This window comes from Anguilla rostrata, chromosome 11 (assembly GCF_018555375.3).
Source record: "Anguilla rostrata isolate EN2019 chromosome 11, ASM1855537v3, whole genome shotgun sequence".
Classification (NCBI taxonomy): Eukaryota; Metazoa; Chordata; class Actinopteri; order Anguilliformes; family Anguillidae; genus Anguilla; species Anguilla rostrata.
In genome coordinates this window covers 10,762,420-10,786,303 of record NC_057943.1, presented here as the reverse complement: position 1 = coordinate 10,786,303, position 23,884 = coordinate 10,762,420, and the positions used below count along the sequence as shown (strand labels likewise).

The following is a 23,884-nucleotide window of genomic DNA, read 5'->3' as shown; positions in this document are numbered from 1 at the left end:
TTACTTGTCTTCATTGGTAACACAGGTGCTCATAGCAGCAGCAGAATGGATTCTAAAGTGTACAGAAACATCTCATCTGTGCAACTTCAAGCAAATGCCTCAAAACTCTTTGGATGACGCTTCATCCTACAGCAAAACAGTGATTAGAAACCACTAAAAGCCACAATGGAGTGTTTAGAAGGCCAAAAACTGGAATATTCTGGACTGGCCAAGTCCTTCACCCAATCTGACTTTCAGCACAGAGCTTGAGTCCTGTTTCTCTTTTTCTGTTTCTGGCAACAGTGAGGCTGCTACTGTGAAACCTCTGTATCTTTGACTGAAAGGAGGATTCAACCATACCTGACAACGTACTCCACCCAGCTACTTGTCCAGGCTGTCGTGATGTGCCGTCTTGACTACTGCAACTCGCTCCACATTAACTGGACTTAATGTGTTCATGGCTATGAATAACTGTTACAAAATGAGTATTGTACCTTATTGTGGTTGTTCCAATGACCTTCGGTATGCACTTATTGTACATCGCTTTGGATAAATAAATGTGATGTAATATAATGTAATGAAATGGTTTGACAGACAAACCTGTATGTAAGAGAACTTTCGCATTTCGAGCCTTTCTATTTACCGGTAAAACTAGACTAGAGGTGAATCTGTCCAATCCTGCATTGCTTCAAACAGGGGACAAACCATTTTTTTGTCCTCTTAAACCAGCGAAGAAGCTCAATGGTCTCTTTCCTATCAATATTTGCTTGCAGACTGATCCCTGCTTAAACAATATGATGCACAAATAAATATTCACTGTGTAGGCTTATGACATAATTGATTAATATTTACATATTACATAGAGATAAACGTCAAGTATAAGACTGTCAGGGAGCATCTATTTATTTCACCATTAACACAGATATAAGTTTACCATAGACACAGAAATAGTCAAATGAAAAACAATACATCATGTGAAATGCCATGCAACGCCTTTGCTTTCATTTGTAGTTTTGTAAGTTACTCATTTAATCTGAATACTTTTTCGTTACATTTGATTGATTCTCTTTTACACGAGGCACACTAACTGACAAAAACACGGATAGCACTCCAATTGGAAAACAACAGGCAAGTTGCCCGGTGCTATCTGGGTCACATTTACGTCATCATGCCAGAATAATTTTTGGAGGGGTCATTATTAAAGCATAGTTCTTGGCTTGGGATGCTATTCCTTTAGGTTTCATTAATAAACACGGTGTGGACTTAGACTGGTTTACAGTAGTCCCATTGCAATGTTTGGTCGTTTGGTCAGTAATACTAGACCCATAATCTCAGTAGCCTCAGTAGGTTTTTATCGTAAATTACATTTGCCATTGTCGCTTAATTTAAATGAACATGACGAGCAGGCTAAATGCCCGGCTAATGCGTAATGCGTAAAGTTAATGCGTAAAGCATAATTGGTTTGCCACTAAAATTGCGTACTCCGGATATTCAGTCAATTCACTAATTAAAGAAGATTTCATTTTCCCCCTAAAGAACCAATAAGTGTTTATAATTGCAACACCTTCTCAATTTTTGGCTTATATTACTATGCTTATTATTTTTATTGTCAAGTCTGCTGTTGCCTTGCAATAACTTTATAGAAAAAATAGGCTGAATAACCTGAATAATCTATACATTTACTTTATAAATTTGACTTTATTGTCTGCTGAGTACATTTGATAATAAAAATAATAAAAGCCAAATATGTCTTTAATACTCAAATTGAAATGATTAATGTCGGAGACGACCCTACGTCTCTTCAATGAATATGAATTGAACTATTTGAGCAGAAATACAAGAACGCAATAGAATTAATAGATAAATAAATAAATAAAATACAAGGAAACTATAGACTCAGAGGTAGGCATTTTATATTTTTTATACACAGCTTCGAATGCTTGGTCAACAAGACTACAGAATCTGACTCCCAGGCGACGTTCAACTTTCACGCGTCATTGAATCCATGCATCAGCCCTCCATCTGTCCGGAAATGTTGGCTCGTGCCGGGTTCAAGCCATTTTCATACTTGTTTCAACAAGTTCTTCTCGTTAAGCTTCACAGCAACGTGAACAACATGTACATTAGTGTATTCTATTGCATTTATTATATACTGTTTGGTGAAGAAGGATCACATTATAATTGTGTCATTATTATTTAAATATAATTTTAATACTCATAAAGACATTATTCATATAGTGGGTTGCTTCCCATAGAATGGTTTGCGACTCAAAGTGTTTCACAGATTGGAACTTAAAATATAAATCCATAAAATACAAAATATAGAAACAAATAATACAGATATATAACCAAGAAGAACTAAAAACAGAAGCAAAACTGGCAAAACAGTGATAAAGCCTATATAAAAGAACGGTAAAAAAATTAAGTTGCAAAATATGCATTAACTTATTTTAAATCGTGTAAATACTTATTAAAAGCCATATAGTAAAAACACGTTTTCAGTTTAGTGAAGATGATAAGGTCATGCAGCAAATCCATAGCTTTGGGACATTCAAACAAAAGGTTGCCACTGATTTATAGTTGGCGTGTTGTGCAGGCCAGAGCGAGATAATTTAGGAATGGGTTGGGGGGATAAACTGTCAGCAGGCTACAGTCAGTTGGGCTAAATCAACTTTAACATTGTTGATGGGGATCAAATATAACATATCAGGGTAAACACAACATTTTAGAGAGTAGCCTAATGTCGGCATCAAAAATAAAGTTAAAACATAATTGGGGAAATGTGGGATATTTTCATTTAATTGTGATAGGCATGGAATTTCAACCAGACAACATCCCATCTAACATATAATTTAGATTCAAATATGCACGTAATTATATTGTAACACAATGTTTTACGTACAGTAGTTCTACAACATAGAACTAGTTCATGTAGTCTATTGGTCTATATCTCTATAATATGCTTGTGCTCTATAGTTATTTTTTCTAGTTTAAATGTATTGGTTGCGTTTTTTGTGTCCCACGACGAGACGACAAGAGGATCCACATTATAGTCTTACCTTTCAAACTAGCTACTTCCTATATTGCGATAAATTCAACAAAAATGTACACAGATGGGGAACCCACGCCAAATTTGTTTTAAAGACAAAGGGAATTTCAACCGAAACGCTTCGACAAAAAAAAAAAAAAAAAAAAACTTTCTGAACTTAAATCCCTGGCTCTCTGACTGGGCCCAGTGGGTTAATTGAAGGCCCCATGGGGGAAGGAGGCGCGTGCAACGCCCTTGTCAGTGTCATTCATCAGTTTTGTCTTGCAGAGAGTCTCTACTGGCCGCTTGTGCACTCCCCAAGCGGTTTCATCCAAACTGTGTCCAGTGCCACACCCATATTAATAGCCTTTTTTTCTCAAGCAAATAAGCCTATATTTTTACTCTTTTTTAAAGTAACACCTACTTTAATAAGTAGCTTAAGGTCCAGAACCCCACATATACGGCATGCTGGACCATGTCAAAATGTCTTTAATTTTTTTTATACGAGTGCGTTGTTAATCTGAAAAAGGAGCTCAATATAGCCTAATCAACTTCAAGTATAATGAGCAGCTGGTGTGAATATGTTGTTTTGTTTTGGACAGCACACATTATATTGCTTTTTAACGTTTTAAAGTTACATATTCTATCCAAAAGCATATTCTCGTTGAGTTGATACTGGGAACATTGTTGCATCAAATACGCTGCAAAATTGGGTGAGAAGAGAACAATGGGTGAGAAGTGCATTTGTATATTTGAAAAGCCGGGGAATGCATAATTTAACATGGCTTTGTTGGGTATTCCAAATGTTCAATCACCATCATTGCCCTGCCCCCACTGTTGACAACCATTCAGATGGGATACTGACGCCAAAATTGTTTCTAACCAACATAAAACCAAACATAAACTCCATGCAAAAAGAAATGCGTCCACGCACAGATAGGGTATCCGCGAGTACAGCGGTGTGAGAATTGGGGGTTGGTAACAGACGACCATCTGTTGTTACTGGTGGCTCGTGCCGAACGCGTGAGACAGTGCCACAACATCCGCGCAAAATATTTAACAAGGGGATGGCTACATTACACATGCATAAGATGCCGCATATCTACAAAACACCAGTATTTCGCAACATTTCTTCAGACATAGAAACTGGACCATTTCACACTATTAAGACATTTTGATGGAACGTTAATTTGAGACTGAGGGAAGAGTCTTACATTTCACTAGGCCTAACTTAATAATTGAGGAGAATTTAGCATGGACTATGCAACATTGTGCATTTAGAAATATCATGGAGAATACGTGTGAAATATATTTCAAGAATGCTTCTCAAATGAAAGCACTGGGATAGCTTGTTTAACCACTGCTTGTGTGGCTTGTTTAACCACTTTTTTTTAGCCATCTCTGTGTTTGATCTCTTCACATTGCACATTCGATGAAATTGACATAAAATGCAATCCGCAAGTCAAATTCGTTTTTATCTTGAGCAACAAAACAGAAATAAAGGTATTTCTTGCAGTACTCATTGTGACTTAAAATAAGGCTCAACATCCACGAAACTGGTCGAATAGTAGGCCCACTACATAGGCCTACATGTGCTGGGAACAATTATACCAGGGCTTTCCTAACGATCAGGTAATATTGTGACAACTAAGAATGGTTTTCGCTTGGTATATGTGTTTAGAATTCAGAGCAATAAGCTGTATGGTTTAGTTCTTCACATAAGCTTCGCTTCGCATCCCCACTCCCAAAAGCCCCATCCCCCATCACTGCAGCAAGTAGACTTACAGGTGAACATACTGACTACACAGATCACGGAGAAAAAAACTGCTGTTGCTTAGAAATTACAAGCAGATGTTATTCAAATGTAGCTTGGCTTGGGAATCAGTTTCTGTAATCGAAATAGACGAGTGTACAACACCCCCCCCGGAGGTAAACGGGATCTGTTTTCGTCGGGCTTGCTCTCCCCCAGGGCTTTGGTTTTTAAAAAAATACTTTATGTGTATGAAAAGGGGCTTTGGCGATAGTTACCTATTTACAAACTTGTAAACATATTAGCAACATTGATGTGTTAGTAACTATTGGATATAAAAGTACCTGCGCCCTGCTAACTTTTTCCTATTACTATTTCAAGATTTGTCAGTGCACATATGTCCCACGACATACCTAACCAAATAAATACTTTTGGAACAACAAATTTCACTTGATTATATTGTTCATTCTTATTGACAGTCATTAAACAGTGCATATTTACGCCTGAATCAGTTGCATAAAATGAATGGGTTATACTGGTCATTTATTTGTATAGCCTATTGAACAATGACAGTCGGTATTTGTTGTGTTTCATAGTATTTACTATTCTATAATAGCCTACGTATGCCTTTAAAATATAACTGCAACTTATACCTAAAAGAGAAAAATAGTTCACAGTGTTTCAGTTTGTGTCAGTTCATATTCTATTGTATTTTATAATTTAGGTCACTCTTTCATGACAAATAAATGTTGCCAGGGGTTATTTTTTATTTTTGAGAAAGTATAATTTTATTAAAAATTCTTATAAAATCAATAGACTACATGGTTTATGGACTATTCTTTTTCTTAACTGCAGTTAACAGGCCTCTGAAAGGCTTAGAAATTCTGTTTCCAAAATACAGTTTTCGGTAATTTTCCAACATATTCCCAAAAGTGATGGCAAAATCACTCGGATGTACATATGGTTACTTTGGTGCAGTAGATACTCGCACAAAAGCATCGGTTTCTGCGTCAGTATAATTGTGCAATGGCTTGGGGGCGCTCCCATGACGCCAAGACCCTCTATAAATACCGGGAGTCTCCGCTGACCAAGACACAGCAGCTCACAGACACACTGAAAGCAAATCTATCCTCGAGAGCCATGACTCCTAGCCTCAATTCAAACGCAACCCAGTCATACCCTCCAAGGATGACAGTGGCCGAGAAGAAAGAAGCGAGCGAATTAAGAAAGGTTTGTAAATTAAACTACTTTATATATTATACTATATTATACTTATCATCTATTATTAAACACTCACTTTCAATTTTATGATGCAGTTGAATTAATTTGTATTTAAATCTCTTTTAGACACTCAAGCCCTTGATGGAAAAGAAAAGGCGCGCACGCATCAACGAGAGCCTAGACCATCTGAAGACTCTCATCCTCCCTCTGATCGGCAAAGATGTAAGTCGTATTTACACTTCAAACAAACAAGCCTAATTTAGTCGTCACCTAAAGTAAAAAAAAAAATGCATACAGTGCAGTGGTCGTTAACCGTTTTCCTCAATTTCTTTTTACAGAATTCTCGGTACTCCAAATTCGAGAAAGCTGATATTCTCGAGATGACCGTAAGATTCCTCAGAGACATATCCACTGCTCCTATACAAAGTGAGTATTTATTTATTTATTTATTTATTTATTCATGGATTCATTCATTCATTCATTAATTTGTGTGTGTGTTTTGAATGTAACATTGACATATTTTCACAATCAATTCTAGGTCCATCTGACAGTTACAAAGAGGGGTACAAGGCATGCCTTCAGCGCGTCTCTACCCTGCTCCCCAAAACCAACCTCCTTGACAAAGACACCTGCCAGCGTGTGGACGAGTACATACAGCAGTCGATGACTGCGGCAGAGGCCCCTACCTGTCAGAACTGCTGCGCTCAGAACTCCCGCGCGTTTCCACAGAGTCAGAGAGTCCTGAGTTTCAAGAGCAGCGGGAGCCCCAGAACCGAAACCCACTCCAGGACCAATGGCCCACCTCCTCAAAGAAACCAGCCAGTGCCACCGGCCTTCAGCGCCAACATGTGGCGGCCGTGGTAGACTCCAATATGAACAATAACAAAACCTGTCCTATGTTTGTTAGTACATTTTGTATAATACGTACATGTACTCGAGCCCACAGGAGAAAAGAAAAGAAAGAAAAAAAATGGTGACCGATGCAATTGTGCGCCAAAGAGATTAACTGTAATTTATTGATGCCATAATACTTTGTTGGCAATTTGGCATTTGGCCAGTATTAATGTACAACTCACAACCAAGTTTCAAATCCAATGTTCTGCTATGGCGGAACGAGGGAATATTTTAATTCTATGAACTTTTATATTTAATCCTCTTTGGGGTTGAAATGAATATGGGTTGTAGACAACACCTTTGTAAAACCCCAAGGGTTATTTTTATGTGTGAGATTTGCGCAATTGACTTCTGTAATGTGAGTCTGTGCGAAGAAACAGTAAGCACTATGTGTTAGAGATCTCGTTGTAATACGAAAATATTAAATGGAAGGTATAGCATTCAAAAGATAATCTCTTGTAATGCACATGTAATTCCAATAAATGTTGAATACTCATTTCCAAAAAAGCTATTTGTTTTGTCATCCTTTCATCTGATTAATTTATCTCACGTTTTGCATTGAGATGTCGTGAGCATATAGAAACGTTTGAATTATGAAAACTCAATAACAACGTATGCAATTACATAAGCATCAAAGGCAAAGTAAAGTAAAATGTGAAACATTTAGCTTACACATGAGCACATTCAGTGTACGTGCGGATATTTCTGCAAAATAGCATGTGCTAATATAAATGTGACTTTCAACTGTTATATGAAACCAAGCCATAAAGTGAAGGAGCTCAACTGTCATGGTTCCCAAAAAAAAAAAAAAAAAAACCCAGATTCAACTCTTTGAAAGGTCTGGCCAAGAAAAATGTCCTCTGATTAGGATACTGTGCCAACTGCATAAACTGGGCATCTAGCCCAAGTGAAATACTGCGTTACTTACATTTTCTGATTTTAAAGATTGAAATTATTTGCATCTCTATTACGCGCCTGACAGACATGGAAATGCTTTCCCCCCCCCATTTTGAAAACAGACTTTCATTACTTACCTTAACTTATAGGAGAAGACCAAACTCTAAGAAAATTAATGACCAATCTCAATTAATTTTATTATTATTCTTTTAAAAATAAGTTCCCTATTTTCAAATGCATATGCCATTATAAGTGGTTTTAGGGGGCCTCGGGGGAGTCCAATATATTGGTGCTAGTTGAGGTGAGTTTATTCCTTCCATGTAAAGTGCTATAAAGTGCCAAGATTAATGGCACTATATAAACACAATCCATCTTGTGGTCTGCCTGAAGGTAAACGCAAATAAAAGGGATATTTGAAGATTCTCATTTTTTAGTGCTGCCAATATAGAATCAAAGCTTGCAGTTAAAATGTGTGATATTTATAGGACATGGAGCCAATCTGTGGGGCAAATAACCCAGCTAAACACCCTGGGCTGCGTTTCCCAGCGTCTCCTTAGCGCTACGTGCGTCGTAAGTTATCCCTTAAGCTCTTCCTTTAGCTCTCGGGCCTAGCCATGAACACACATACAGGTACAGTGGCTCATAATGGGCAAACATAGCCAAATGATCTACATCCCCTTCCTTTAGCTCACACCTCCTATATAAAACAAAATAGCACAGGGTAAATATCAACATTACGGGACATTTTTCTTACCATGTTGTTTTACGATTTTCGGTAAACAACCCAATAATGATATTCTTGGTTAAATTTAAGATTATCCAACAGCAAATTAAGGTGGATGAACAAATCACTTTACCAGGTAGACCCATTCATAAGGCAGAATTCATCATGGTCAATTTCCACAGACACGCTTTTGCCTTTCATCTACGATCATTTTTGCATTGCAGAGAAAAGTTCGCGGGAATCAGTGCAGTGCAGTGATATGCTGCTACAGTTGCCTATATATTGCATGACAGAAACAAATTAACATTAGACCTTTGTTTCAATAAGAACAAAATAATTCACCCATATGTAGCCTATGTCCTTTTCCCTGGGCTTCCACGAAGTCCCAGACTATGGCTTATATGTCCCGATTGATGCTTTTTTAAATTTTATCCTTTGTAGCCTATATGTACGTATTTATTGAAACTATCACAACGTCTCGTCTTAACTGACTCTTAAAGAGATTAGCAGATGATCTCTAGTAGGCATAGCTTCCTCTTCTGCAATATTAGATTGATGTAAAATGATGATGACAACACTTGTTATATTAAAACGTCATTCACAAGCCTTTACAAGTGAGACTATCGATTCGCTTGGCATCGATTGATAAACTTTTCAGCACCTCAGTGAAGGCCAGCTCCAACTTACGATGTACCTTTACGTTGTACCTTAAGAGTTGCCTTAAGGTATAATCTGGGAAACACTCGTAAAAAAGCGGTTTCCCTTAAGAAGGTATACCTTAAGACCCTTCGTAAAACGTTAAGGTACATCGAAACTCGGAAACGCAGCCCTGGTCTGTGGGTATCCTATAACATACAGACCGCCATTGGTGGCTTGAAAAATTGGACTGCAGTAACATTAGCTCAAACGATTAAAATTTCAATGACAGCAAAAAATTCACCAGTAAAGTCGAAATGACTCCTTTAAAACGTTTACGCTGTATGAGATTCATCTTGAAACTCACTTCAGGCTTTGGTTATTATAGAAACGACACGTATTGTCCTTCTGTACAACATGGTAAATATTACAATACCAACGTCACCAAGCTGTGAGATTAATTAAAATTCCTTACAATGTGTAGGCTATTCCAAGCCTTAACATCGTTTTTTTTCAGGAAGAGAAAAAACAAAGCAACCGAATCAAACAGGGTCTCCTCCCCACCGTTACTTCGTCAAGGTCAGACGTTCACCGTTCGTCTCCCATCCCCCAAGTCTCACATACCATACCTTTTAATTCCCACATTCAAAACATGATACACAATGGGCCCCTGTCCATTCAGCCGCACAGATGGGCTACCCAAGCCAAATTTGTTGGAAAGACAAAGGAAATTCTAACCGAAACCCTTTCCTGAAAAACTTTCGGAACTCAAATCCCAGGCTCTGTGACTGGTTCCAGCGGGTGTTAATTGAAGCCCTCTTGGGGAAAGGAGGCGCGTGCAACGGGTGTATCAATGACAGTTCTTCTCTTTGTTCAAGAGAGAATCACTGCCCGGTGAAAAAGCAACAAGCAAGCTGTTCGCAATTCACAAACTGTTTATCCACTATTGGCCTACATCACAGCGCAAATCTTCTCCGATACCAATTTTTTTGGCTTTACAAATATACAATTTATGCGTTGCAAAGACAGACTTTTTAAAAACTCAAACTGTGTTGAAAGCAACACAAAGTCTCCACTAGACATGGACGTGTGTTCAAAAATATCACACGTTATATATTCTTTATATATATATATATATATATATATATATATATATAGTACCTTTCACACAATAAAGTAGCACAAAGTGCTTTACAGAGAAAATAAAACTAGGATAAAAGAAAATGGAAAGCCATGGTGAATTTAAGGGCCAGATCCCGGCAACCGGCATTTGGCTTGGTTTCCGTGAAATGAGTATTAAGACAATTAATCCATGGCAAACTATCCAAACGTGATGAGCGTCTATAACTTGTCATTACAATTTGAAGGGAAAACCATTGACTTTCCTGGTGTTTCATCGCATCGCATGAAGCAGTTCCCATCGCTGACAAGCATACAGATGGGATGCTGACGCCAAATTTGTTTAAAGAAATATTCCAACCAGACATGCATGGAAAAAGAATCGAGACCATGCAGTTGTAGGTAGGGCAGCCCACAAAGAGTTACAGCGCCACGAGGGACTTGGGAATTGGTAATATAAGTCCATCTGGCGCTGGTGGCTCGTGCCGGACGCGTGAGACTATTCCTTTGGGGCAACAGTATATATATACCTTAAATATAGAGCAATAGGAAATATCCACACGCCTACCGTAACAGCTATTGTCAGTATTAAACAGTAGCACATCTTTTATTTTTCTATTTGTATAATGCAACAAAACCCTTGAAACCCCTATGCCTGAAAACAAGGTTAAAGAGAAAGAGAGAGAGATAAAAAAACACATGCACTGAAAATTAAGAGACTACCACAGCTTCACATGTACTCTAGAGGTAATTTCAAATTTTAATGGAACACACTTCGGTTACAAATATGCACATTTATTTATAAACGTAGAATACTGCGCGTTCTGACTGCTTACTATGACAAGTTTCCACATGCATTCCCCCCTCCCCCATCCCTCTACACTTAGCACAGGTTAAGCTTGTAGCATGCGCTGAGTTATATCAAACAAAAACTATTGTTGATCAGAATTTACAAGCAGATGTTATTTAAATATGGCGTGGCTTGGGGATCTTTTTGTGTAAAATAATTGTGTATTCCTCCTCAAAGAGCCCACCCCCTAGCCAGACACGCATGTTAGCCCCCACCTTTTCAATAATTGTTCACTTTGTTATGGATTACACCGGGCTAACAACCCGCGACTTATTAGAATACTATACCCTATATATTAATGTATGTTGAATATAAAACATTTATAAAGAATTTGAGCAAGCATTTTACATTGCATTTTTAAAAAAGTAACATATACAACATATTTAAAATTATGCATAAAACATACGAGTGAAAATACACAAAGAACCCAATATATTGACTTATTCAATTAAGCAAATAGACATATGCCGCATAGGAGTTTTCTCAGAAAGAACAATAATGGAAATACTGTAACTTTATACCTACACACACACGCACACGTACGCACGCGCGCACACACATACACATATAGAGTATATACACATACATACATACACATATATACACATACACACCTCATAATAGCGTAAATGCCATCAGTGGTAGCGCGTGGATAACGTGGCAGATGGCAAACTTTACAAATTCGGTAAACTGGAGAGTCTTCCTAAGGGAATGGTTACCGAGTTGAACTCATTGTACAATGGCTTGGGGGCGTTCCTCTGACGCACCGATCCTCCATAAATAAGAAGGGCCACCACACGCAAGGGCACTTCAGCTCACGGAGTTATACGAAGCACATGCAAGCTAGAAATTCTTAACATGACTCCCAACGTCGCATCTAAAGTGCTCCCTTCCTACGCGCCAAAATTAACTGTGGCCATGAGAAAAGAAGCTAACGAAATGAGAAAGGTAAGAAGCGAAAACGGTGTTAAAATACCTTGCATTGTAAACGTTTTATATGGTCTGTGATTCCACAGTGTGGCAACTCCCCAACAGTTTCATTAAACTGTTTCTTATGTTTGTTTTAGACTTTGAAACCTTTGATGGAAAAGAGAAGGCGTGCGCGCATCAACGACAGCCTCGACCATTTGAAGAGTCTTATCCTCCCGTTGATCGGAAAAGATGTAAGTTGTTCCACATTTACTAAAGAACTGTGTATACGCATTTAATTCGTATGTCTGTTAATTGCACACGTTGGAAGTTATATAGCCCAATTAAACAAAAACTAGACAGTAATTTTAGGGCAAATGGATGTATGCGAAAACCCCACACGCCTCTAACCGCCACTTCAACATTGTCTATTGCAGAATTCCCGGTACTCGAAGCTGGAGAAGGCTGATATTCTTGAGATGACCGTGAGATTCCTTAGCGATCTCCCGAATTCTCCCGTTAAAAGTGAGTATCTTCCTCTTTTTATACAATTTATTCTTGGTTTCCTTGTTCCTATTCTTATTAGCCTGTAGTCGTTATTGTTTGCTTCTGTTGGATGAAACATTAAAATATTTCCTTATCAATTCTAGATACATCCGACAATTTCAAAAAAGGGTATAAAGCATGTCTTCAGCGCGTCTCCACACTGCTCCCAAGAAACAGCCTCCTCGACAAAGACACTTGCCAGCGCGTAGACGAGTACATCCAGAAGTCCATGGCTGCAGTCGAAGCCCCTGCTTGTCAGAACTGCTGTGCCAAGAACTCCCGCGTCTTTCCTCAAGTGAACCACAGAGTTCGAATCTTCAACTGTAGCGGGAACCCTAAAGCCGAGACCCACTCAAACAGCGCTCTTCCTCCGAACAGAGCCCCGCAGCCAGTGCCACCCGTTCTCAGTGGTAATATGTGGCGGCCGTGGTAGATTCAAGGACATTAATGCCCGACTAAATGACTGTTAAACTAAATGAATATTATATAGTACATAGTATGTGCAAGTAAATTTAAATGATGATACCATTAAAGGAGCAACGACAGGTGTAAATACAACCAAATGTTTGCCATAGAGATTAATTGCAATGCGCTTATGAAATGTAATGACTACTATTGTGCAGTCATTGTTTGATTTCAGTATTATATACTAGAATTTTGCATTTTTTGACTGGTATAAATATTTTGCCTAATTCATGCTCACTTTTTAAGCCAGTTGTGTTTTCACAAAGGTTTGAAGTTTGTTTTTGTAAATTCTGTGAAGTTATTATATTTAGTCCTCTCTGGGGGTTAAATGCATATGGGTTGTAGCTAAAACCCCTGTAAAACCCAAAGGGTTAGTTTGTGTATGTGATTTGCACAACTGATATTATCTGAATCTGTGGGAAGATGCAATATGTAGACACGTTGTGTTATTGCCCTAATGCTAAAAAAAGGCAAGTGTCTTTTCATTAGAATATGTATACATCATAATCCCAAAGATAATTTATTGTAATATATATTTCAAAAAATAAAAAATGTTGATTTGTGAAGTGTCTCTTTATATTTAATTTATTCCATTTAAGCGTTTTTTTTAGCCTTGTATTTGTGATGGCTGGTAGATGTAGGCCAACATGTAGTGCAAACATAGTCTAACACTAGCCTGCTATACTGTATTGGTTTCTGAGGCCCAAAGGACACACTCAAGCATACAAGCATAGACTAGGCCCACATAGCATACTGTAGGCCTACCATTTGTTAACGTGCCAATTTCTGTTAAATCTTAGGGCCTAAAAACAAATCAAAATGACAAGATAAGAGGTGAACGGCTATCAAAGAGCTAGCTGTAGCCTACTTGTTAACGTTACTTAGAAAACTCGCCCTCAGCTTGCGATAGAAAATAAGTTTCAATCTGTTTGGTTGTTGGTTGGGACCCATGTGGAAGACCACAAGAAAATTACACTTTCATGGTTTCATAAAGTGTTTTTTTCCACACATGGCCCCATTTCTTTTTTAAGATCAATTATTTGAAAAATTATTTGAAAAATCTCCATAGGATCGTTTTCTGTGTGAGATATTGCAATAAGCAGACTCGCTGCAAACTTTGATGCAATTCTATGATCTATGAAATTCAGAGTGTAGAAATACTAATTTCGGATTAATTATGATATACACAGGAAACAGTAGGTTACATTAGACTATATAATACGATGACTTGTAGCGTTTTTGCAAGAGTTCTTTTACGTTCAGTAGAATCAGAAAGTGGATTGACAGTCAATTTATGGTCTTTGCTGCCGCCTCCTGGCTACTTATGGAACTCCATGTTTCAATATAAGAAAATGAACAATGAATTCTGGGTCAAAAGGAAGTTATTAAGTTTCGAACAGGCCCACACGTGCAGTTTAAATTATATATTTTCTTTAAAAAGTGTGACACAACGTGTAAAGCAAGAAACTACAAATGTTATCCCAGTTCTAACATTCCGCTACATTAGTAGAACGCAGAATAAATCTAGGCTGCATTATAGCCTACGCATTTGATTCATTCATAATTTACATATTTTCCATAGCGAAAAAACTCTAGCAGCACATTTCCAGAGTACTAGCTTTTTAAGGGACACAAAACTGAGTATAAAAAGTGGCCTATATCCAAATCAATAATATTTGCTTTGTGGAAGGTCTATGGGGAATTTCGCCCTGGACCATACATGGGGTCCCAAGAACAGACGAATCCCTGAAACCCATTTCGCTCCAGCAAGCTAACCGGCTGCAGCACTCGAGCCCGTCTGAGACAGTCGGTTCGCGCCTCTGTCTCTGAGCCCGGCGTTACTCGCACTGATAGCCTACCAACGAACAGGAGCAGAAAGCCGGTCGTCATGTCTGAGACCAAATCGCCGTCCGCAGCCTCCTCCATCCAGATATGCAGGTAAGCGAAAATGTATTTGGAATTCCGTCATTCATTCGTTCTAATAGATATCAGGAATCGCTACTGTAGACCAGCAGTAGCTATCGCCTGCGTTCGTTTTATTTAGCGGCCAGATAATCCGCATCTTTTACCAGGATTAGATTTGGCTCTCCTTCTTTCCGGCATCCAGGACTACGCACATATATTTTATTTCATATATATTTATTTATGAATGCGCCTTTTTCTGTGGTTGTATATTTTGGGACATTGTAATATGAACTACGGACTGTGCGCTGGGATGATGACCTGAGAAAACGATGCCGGTATACTGCAAGCTGCGTGTTTGCAAAGAAGGACATTTTAAGGTCATCACTGGACTTAAACTGGGATCACATGTAACGACATACCGAAAACCTGGGTCAGAAGCACTACTGCAGCACCCTGAAATTAACAAATCTATATTTAGTTAGCCAGGTAGCCAGCAAGCATAGATTAAACCACGGCACCCGAACGTGGATAGTAACTGGCGATTGGCCTATATTATCTGTGAGTTACGTTAAGCTTTAAACCCGCAATTTTTTTATAACGATGATTTCCATGTAGGTTAATTCGGGGTTTTTTGGGGCTGAATGTCTACTTTTTAGCTGCGGCGTTTTTGCTGAGTAGCCTATCACTGAGGCAGCGTTTTTCCGTAGAGCATTCTGGGTGTCTCAGCAGTTGCTTTGTAGGTGAATCCACCTCTGGTAGAAAGGGGTAGTACACCATGCCATGGGCTGCACAAGACATGGCGCGTGGATGCCCTTCTGCAACGATTATTATAAATCGATTATTAATCAGAAGGAAAAGTGGGCATCCATTAAATTATCGTTTCTCTTAATCGAATAGTGCTCTTACTAGTGTCTGCAGTATGTGCCGAAGGACGCTTTTCTGCAAGTTCACAAAACGTGAGTGTACTCTAAATAAAGGACAGAACATACCAGTTCATAAATGGTAATTGTGTGCAAATTGACTAAGACAAGGAGAGCAAGGTAAGCTAAATTATTTAACAGACCATTTCTTAACACCAAACCTTTTAGTGTCGACATGGGATGTGTTGTTTACCAAGGTAGGCTACCTAACATACCACCCTGACCATCATCATGGTTGATCATCTAAGGGGTTCAACCCTATATCCTGTACATTTGCATTAAGTTATCACATTTGCTTAATTTAAATTTTAATACCCACGAGCTACTGTTAGACCTGTGTAACTTGCTTTAATAGCCTACTGTTTAACCATCTGCTCAGTTAAGATTAGACCTATGTGATGAAACCAGCAAGCTAGTATGGGCTACAATAGTAAACTTTGATGACGTTTTTGTGGGCTGAGCCATACCGGTGGCAGAAAGAACGCTCTCTTAACAGTTTGTCTAATGTAGCGGGGGTAGCAAATGAAAAATCTGAACGTGAAACTTTCATAATTAGATTGATGACTCATATAAATCTATATTATGGATCCTGATGACACCCTGTCACATTACTTCAAAGGTTTGTTGACACAAAGCAAATGAAAAAACACTAAGATCCATTAAGTTCCTTTGTTTACTACAGTATAACGTTACTGATGTAGATACCTTGTCAAAGACTAATCTTTAACGTAATGCTGCTTTTAAGTGTTGTCGGATTTTATCGACATGGGTTTTCCACCAGGAAGGTCCACGTGAACGCCTTTCGTCCGGTGATGAAGTTGGTGAAATCGGGATTCTAGATGACACGAATTGGCGGAGTTGTGGCGTATTCTTCTTCTTGAAAACACGTTTATCTTAGGCTTTGCTAAGTTTATACTGGCTCATTCTGGAAAGTGGGAACGCGTGATATGTATGCCATTTCTCAGATGTCTATGCATATATACAGCCCATATACATACAAATACAATATAGGCTACCAGTATAATAATTCTATGCTTGCCTTAAAAACTGAATGGTGTGGTGTTTCCCACCATTAATTAGCCTGCTAATGTTAACTTTGTGGAAGCTGCTAAGTTATTAGCTAACTGTTAGCCTACTTCATTCATTTCTGGCTTTGTGAACGTTGAGCACTGAAGAAAACGTTACCTGATATGAAATGGCCAATACAGGGACGAGAACTACGGAATTATGCCATCAGTCCAGCCACAAATGTCTGCTCTTAGTTTCAAACGGGCTACTCGATGATGGTATTCAATAAAATTGAAGGCACTATTTTTGCTATTTCTCCTTTGACGGGCAACAGCACAATAAGATATTTTGTCGGTGTTTCCGCGATTTAGCCAACTATCCTAATCTGTTTGATCTAGCCTGTTTTCTGCCACCACAAGTGCGCGCGCAGCGGGCTTGACGTAAATGTGACGTAGGCTACGCTCCAAAATGGTCTATCTACTCAAGAATGACCTTTGAACACTGTATACGGCATATAAAGTTCATGATGATGATGACCATCATCACATTGTTGGAGAGTAGAATGTGAAAATGATGTCCTGTATCAAGAGATAGAGGATGATAAGGGCCTAGGAATGCACCCAATAGTCATACATTTTTCACATGGAACATTTTGCCATTTTTTTAGATTAGTTTCAGCTCTATTGCCCATTCCATTCAAGATGCAGTAAGAGCAATATAGGTTGTATTTGTATAATTGTATGCATTCTAAAGCCCAATTCTGTGATGCGAAACAGTGCCTTGAGTGCCTGTGTAAATGAATACCAGGAACTCCAGGGAGAGAGTGATTCTGAATGGAAACTGTTGCCATATATTGAAGCCCAGGCAAAGTAACACAGTCATTTGCTGCTCAGCTGTACTGAGTAATGTCTTGCCATCTCGTCAAGATGTTAATGTTTAATGGAAGGGGAAGGAGTTTTCTTAAGGCCAAAACATGTTTTGTGCGTAACTACAACCGATTCAGGTAAGACACGCAATTTATGTTTTTCCTTTATTTTTTAAAATGATAATTATTTTTTGTTTGTGATCATATTTTTATCTCTTCTAAAACTGATCCATTTTGTTGAATACTGCCTGTTATCGTGTTCAGAAGTTAACTCTGGGTTGGTGGAATACAAGGCTGACCCAGCCCATTCAGATCCTTGAAAACCGCAGAATGGTGCGGAGATTACAGCTTTTCACGAGGAGGGCATGAGCTCACCTGTGAGAACAGGGCGTCGCCTCATGAAAATGTATTTGCATTTCAAACAAATGACTGGGCATAGGTCTTGAAAAAGGCAGACGAGAACTATACTGATTTAGGAAGTTTGGGCTAGAGTATATAGAGAGAAGTTAATGTTAATGCAGGAACAACCACTTTGAGTCCAGTCTTTGTTTTGAGCATGGTTTCCTGGCTCAGTGTTCAAAGCAGATCTGTAGAATGTGTGAGGATTTTTTATTTGTAAAAAAAAAAAAAAAGAAAGAGAGCAGACAGTCTTATACTTATGTATGTATTTTACGCCTCATTCAGACTGCGGGAAAGCAGAGAGAGTTACAGATAGGGATGGCATCACAGTACATACAGTGCCGTGGTGAGATATTGAACCCCTGGCCGCAGGGGGAGGGGTGGGGGAGGGGGGGTGGAGTCGTATTTCGCCTCAGGGACTGTGCCAAATGGTCTATCTGTGCGATTGTAGTTGTAATTGAAAAATATAAATGATGTCACATGCACAGCTTACTCTATCTGGTTCGGAATATGTTAGCAAGAGAATCACTCAAGTAAGTGGGTAACTACCAAAGCCAACACAAGTCTTACACTTTCTGGACCAGCCTTCAAACTCAAAAACAGTACAAATGGGGCTTAACTGTACATATGTACATTTCAAAGCATATATGTGCTTGTCTGCCATTATCACCATGGCTTAGGTAGTATCCCAAGACTAATGGTGGTTATTATTACAGCAGAAATGATCCTTTGTGATCAATGATCCACTGAAGTCAACAAATCTTGTGGTTTAGAGAACAAAATTATAGGCTATACCAGGCCATCATACAACCAAAATGGACTTCAATATTACATTTATTTCCCACTCATCACTATAAAGCACTTTGAGCATTCAGTAAAGTTCTATATAAATGCAATTCATTCATTCATTCATTTATAGTGTTTACTTGCCAAAGGTCCTTAAATTGGATGATGTCCATAAATTCTTATTTGCAGTAGACTAGAGGTTGAGTTCATATTTAACTCATACTGGGGTACAAAGGCCACGACTCCCACTGCAGCCCAGCCTTATGGCAACAAGTCTGCCTCCCTCACCAATATCCCTAACATTCCTGAACACTCACTTAGTAAAACTACACAAGGGTTTTTTCTGTTCTCCATTTTATATCGACTAATGTGTGCTGCAGTTTCCCCAAATCAATTAAATTAAATTAAATTTTATTTGTATGGGGCTCTTTAGAGACACGTAAATACGAGAATATTGCAAATAATAGGACCGGATTAACATTTACATCCACTCTGCTATATTTGCTTTAGTCAAAGTGGAAACACTGGAGTATAAGAGTAAGGCCTAATGTCAGTGTAAGAGTAGGCTTAAGGCTAGCCTCTTACATATGCCGTGTGTCATTAGCTGGAAAGCTGCATAGCTGTTAAATGGTTTGTCAGCTAATGTTACACTTCAGGTGTTTTTACCAACAGGAGTGAATTAGCTGTCATTCCGGAGATATAATGGCAGTTCCAGCTAGAAAGCTATTTAGCTACTAGCTGTTTCGTCTTCCCACCCACAGGTTAGCTAGCTGTTCTATGTCAAGTGGACTGACTAGACAGGAAAGATGGCTTTCTATTCATACTAGTAGTAGATAATACTAATGTTGCAGTTAAAAAGAACAGCTCACTTAGCTACTCATGTGCTCATAATGTAATGTGAATTAACATTAAAGAGAATGCAAGTCACATCTACCCCAAGATAAAGAAACACAGGGCTAAGTTACATGAATGAATGAAACTAGCCCCCACACTAATTCCCAATTGTCAGACCCCCCCCCCTCCCCACCCCCCAAACCATCAGGGTCAGAGAAGCATTATGGTAATTAGCTCCTCTTCCCGCATGCGCTGGAAAGCTAGGGAAACTGCTAACAGTGAACAAGGGACTGTGCTGGCACCTGGCTGCTATCTCACTCCCAATAAAAGAAGTGTGATACCGCCCTGCAGTGAAGAACGTGGAGCACTACAGCATTCTGCGAAGACGTGGTATCTAGCCCAATCGTAAAAGGCTGTCTGCAAATAGGCACCGGAACTGGTCTATCCACAAGGGATTTCCAGGTTTCCGCAGAGCCTGTCTTTCTGGTTAATGATTGTCCGATAACGCAATCGACTGCAGAGGAAACAGCTGTCGCAACAGCGTTGTGCTTTTGGCTTTAGCTCCCTGGCCTCAGTGCAGGAGTGCCTGCTTCTGAAGCCTAGCCCTTTCCAGTGAAACAGCTTAGTCTTCTGCATTATAGGGGCATGATTTGAATATATACACACATGGACGCAGATCCCAAGGGAGATGGGAGGGAATGGTCCCCACCCCCACCCAACTTTGGGAAAACATCAAATAGCCTTCCCCCAATATTAGCATGTTGTGTTGGGTGCAGTTAGTCCCCCCCCGCCCAAAAGAAGTCCTTTAAAAAACTGTCCTGTTTGTTGCCCCCCTTTTTGAGACTCATGTCCTAGTGTACACGTCATGCTAATCGTGGCTAATAAAATATGCAAAACTGACTGCAAAGACTTTTTCTGATGAGTCATAAATTCCTTTCTGGGAAGCATGCCCAATGTTGCTAAAATGAGAACTAACTATTATGTCTCTCACTGTGTCTCTTTTGCTCTGAGAGGCACTTGGTGGTTTACGCATTTCCTTTGCACATATGAACACGCCTGTTTAAGTCTGATGTTAAATAGCATACAACAGGAGCAACAAGCAATTCCAGTGTTTGGCATTTAATGCCATTCCACCGAACAGAGGATATTATGCTCAGATTCAGAGGTGAAACGGCAAACCATCGATGCCTCTGATAACACTTCCTGCCCGGCCTTCTGCTGAAGAAATTCCCATGGCAACCGCTTAGAGGAGGGCTGTTCTCATTGGCCAAGGGGCTTCTTAGTCACTGAGGAGTAGGAGGGTACAGAACCAGTCAGGCTGTCACTTAGAAGGGGGGTGGAGCTCTTATGTGTGAGGTCAGCGCCGGCAGTGGCACGGATGTGAATTATGAATGGAAACACAGAGGACTGAGAAATAGAAATCGCAGTGTCCTTTCTGTTTCACTCCTCACAACATCCTCCGATCTGTCAGGAATTGGAAATGGGGTTCCATCACCAGCTCACCAGGTACAGCGAACAAACAAAAACACACACACACACACACACACACACACACACATACATACATACATACATACACACACACACACACACACACACACACACACACACACACACAAACACATGGCTAAGTGCTTCATATTCCTTTTTGTGGAAACAGTGGTCATCTAATAGAGTAGATTGTTCTCAGAACTCAAAATTAAAGAGCAGGACTTAGCCTAGTCACTGTGTTAGTTTAAGGTTCCTGTCTGTTTTTTCTATAGCTGTACAAGCGCATGTCTTGGTGTGAAGTTACCTTATAGCATTGAAAAAGGAAAGCAAATGTAAATGCTGAACTGTTTTACGGTAGTACTCTAAGCTTGATCATTGTTTTAAAACGTATGTGGTTAAGGTGAAGAATGACTCATTATTTCGCTATGGTGACTATCCAGTTTGACTGTCTCATTGTACAGACATAGCAAGCATGTTGTGATGTTATGTTGTGAATGCATAGTATCCTAATATGTGAGTACAAAATGTTTTGCTTACAATATCTAATATTCATAATGGCCAGAGTGCCACTGTAGTACATTAGCAGGTATCTACCTCAGTGAAGTGCATGGTTTCAAAGGTAATAAAGTAGGCCTAACGCTCCAAATGGCACTAAATTTATATTCATTCAGGGTTGAGTCCATTAAACAGAATAACAAGAAAACAGTATGACCACAGAGTAATGGTAACAGCAACGATAGGTACCAAAGCTTCTCCCAAAGGCAAAAATGAACATAAGTTGTTCTGATTGTAAGTTGGAGTGGAATTACTTTGACATGGTTCAGTGTAGACAAATGTAGCATTGCTTGTTAAAGATCCAAGAATACTGTCTGTTTGGTCACAGGGCCAATCTACATGTTACAAACTCCAGCTACCATTTTGCTCTTAATCTTTAGATCATGTGCCGTCTGTTTCCAGTTTGTCTCTGCAAATTATGTGAGATGTCGTGCAGTGGCGGTCCATGCGGAAAGACAGAACGCCTGTGAAGTATTTCGTTTACTGGGAGACTCAGCCGTTGTAAATTAATTTTAAATAATTTGATAGAAGCCTTGCAATCAGCAGCTCGAGCACGTTCCAGTCTGAGCGTGCTCAGTTCTCATCCTTTACACTGCTCACGTCTCACGTGGTGCTTGAGGTGAGAGCGGGGAAGAGGGGAAATGCGTGAGTGATGAAACCAACGGCCGAGAGCATGGGGGGGAGGGGGGAGAGAATAAGAGAGAGAGGATGAGGCAGCAAGAGAGGGAAAGACAGCGAGAGTGAGAGAGAGGGCAAGAGAGGGAGACAGCGAGAGAGAGAGAGCAAGAGAAAGAGATGGAATAAGAGAGAGAAAGAATGAGGCAGCAAGAGAGGGAGAGAGGACAAGAGACAGGGGGAGAGAGAGTGAGGGGGGGAGGGTTGTGGGGGAGAACTCCAGCGACCAATCCAAACAGGCCTGTGTGTCAGATGACTAGCCATGGTTATACTACTCTTTACACAGAGCGTGTGCGCATGGTTCAGGACCGCACAGGGCTGTTGTTTCCAGTGTGTGCACTGTAGGTGATTATGGCAATACATCAAGCCTGACAGGCGGCATAGGCGATATCACAGTACTCCCCCCTGCTTGCCTTTTTATGACAGATTATCAGGCCGGAACTCCACAACCAGTTGCGTCTTGGCACACCTGAGTAAATCGGTTATAGATTTATTTTTTTTTATGTGCAAAACTGTAGCAAGGAATAAGTCTCTTGGCACAGCAGTGTCAGTCTGTGGTGATTTTTTTTACCACCATAATACAGTACAGGTGAAAGGTCTTTTTGTTTAGTTCAAAGCATACCTGAGGCCTTATAAAAAACTTGTGTTCTCAATGTTTGTCATGTGAAAGCAAGCAATCCTCACATTGCACTGCTGCAATTTGAATCATAAATATTTTGGCAAGGCAATACTTTTTCAGTGTTTTCTTTCAATAATTTTGGACAGTGAAAAGACAGACAGATACGTTTCCATGTTTCTCCGGCTTCCTTTTGCATTGTGATTGTTTTGCAGAACCGACACACCGACCTGTTTTTACAGGCTTCATATGTTTTTAGCAACAGAGCGGTTAGTCATTTCCTTATTACGAAAACGAAAAGATTTAAAACGACAGAGACCAATTCAGACCGCATTTGTCCAGTCTGCCAGTGCCGTGTGGAGCTACGGTACAGCTGAAAGACAGAGGAAACGTGTATCAGTGCGTTTGCTGTGGCTATATAAACGCGTCTCGCTTTATGCCGTCAATAAAGAGAACAGACGTTATTCAACACGTCACAGCAGAAGGCCGCTGCCAGAGAAGGAGACCGGCAGTCTAATTAAGGAAAGGAGCCTTGTGCACATGTGCAGAAGGTGGCGCCACCGTGAGCCGACCTCCGTCAGGGACGCATCTCATTTGTTAAGTCATTTGATTAGGCAGGCGCCGGAGTGCGCCGGCAGGAAGTGGTTGCCGGGCTCGGAAGTGGTGGAACATCTGTGACTCATGAATGGCGCGGGAGCGTCAAGAGGGAGCTGATTATGACAGCTGACAGCTGAGCGGCGAAGGTTACGCAGGGAGAAAGTCCTCCGCTTCCTCCGGTGCTCGTGGCTGTGTGTTCTGGGCGAGATTGGTGT

General features: G+C 39.8%; 3 protein-coding genes and 1 long non-coding RNA gene across 12 annotated transcripts in view; 3 read left to right on the top strand and 1 right to left on the bottom strand.

The window, feature by feature from the left end:
• Positions 1–1,890: 1,890 nt before the first annotated feature.
• Positions 1,891–23,884, bottom strand: part of LOC135233892 (uncharacterized) — a 122,298-nt gene continuing 100,304 nt past the window's right edge. Inside the window, exon 3 of the long non-coding RNA XR_010323988.1 lies at positions 1,891–2,074. This is a non-coding gene — a long non-coding RNA (uncharacterized LOC135233892). The remainder of the gene's footprint in view (positions 2,075–23,884) is intronic.
• On the top strand, positions 5,640–7,436 carry LOC135235099 (transcription factor HES-2-like). Its single transcript, XM_064300292.1, has 4 exons — positions 5,640–5,987; positions 6,105–6,200; positions 6,317–6,404; positions 6,517–7,436. The coding sequence occupies exons 1-4, from the start codon at positions 5,784–5,786 to the stop codon at positions 6,840–6,842; spliced, it is 714 nt and encodes a 237-aa protein (XP_064156362.1). The 5' UTR covers positions 5,640–5,783; the 3' UTR covers positions 6,843–7,436.
• On the top strand, positions 11,923–13,771 carry LOC135233888 (transcription factor HES-2-like). Its single transcript, XM_064297825.1, has 4 exons — positions 11,923–12,046; positions 12,166–12,261; positions 12,445–12,532; positions 12,658–13,771. Exons 1-4 carry the CDS (start codon positions 11,957–11,959, stop codon positions 12,984–12,986), a joined length of 603 nt encoding a protein of 200 aa, XP_064153895.1. The 5' UTR covers positions 11,923–11,956; the 3' UTR covers positions 12,987–13,771.
• Positions 14,701–23,884, top strand: part of acot7 (acyl-CoA thioesterase 7) — an 81,663-nt gene continuing 72,479 nt past the window's right edge. For 2 of the 9 annotated variants that reach the window (XM_064297838.1, XM_064297837.1), the window contains exon 1: positions 14,719–14,956. In XM_064297838.1, the coding sequence (XP_064153908.1) occupies positions 14,907–14,956 (50 nt within the window). In that variant the 5' untranslated portion in view covers positions 14,719–14,906. Of the gene's footprint in view, positions 14,957–17,424; positions 17,855–21,080; positions 21,242–23,884 lie in introns of those variants that run through there. The other 7 variants (XM_064297832.1, XM_064297831.1, XM_064297840.1 and 4 more) reach the window with 5 other exon arrangements.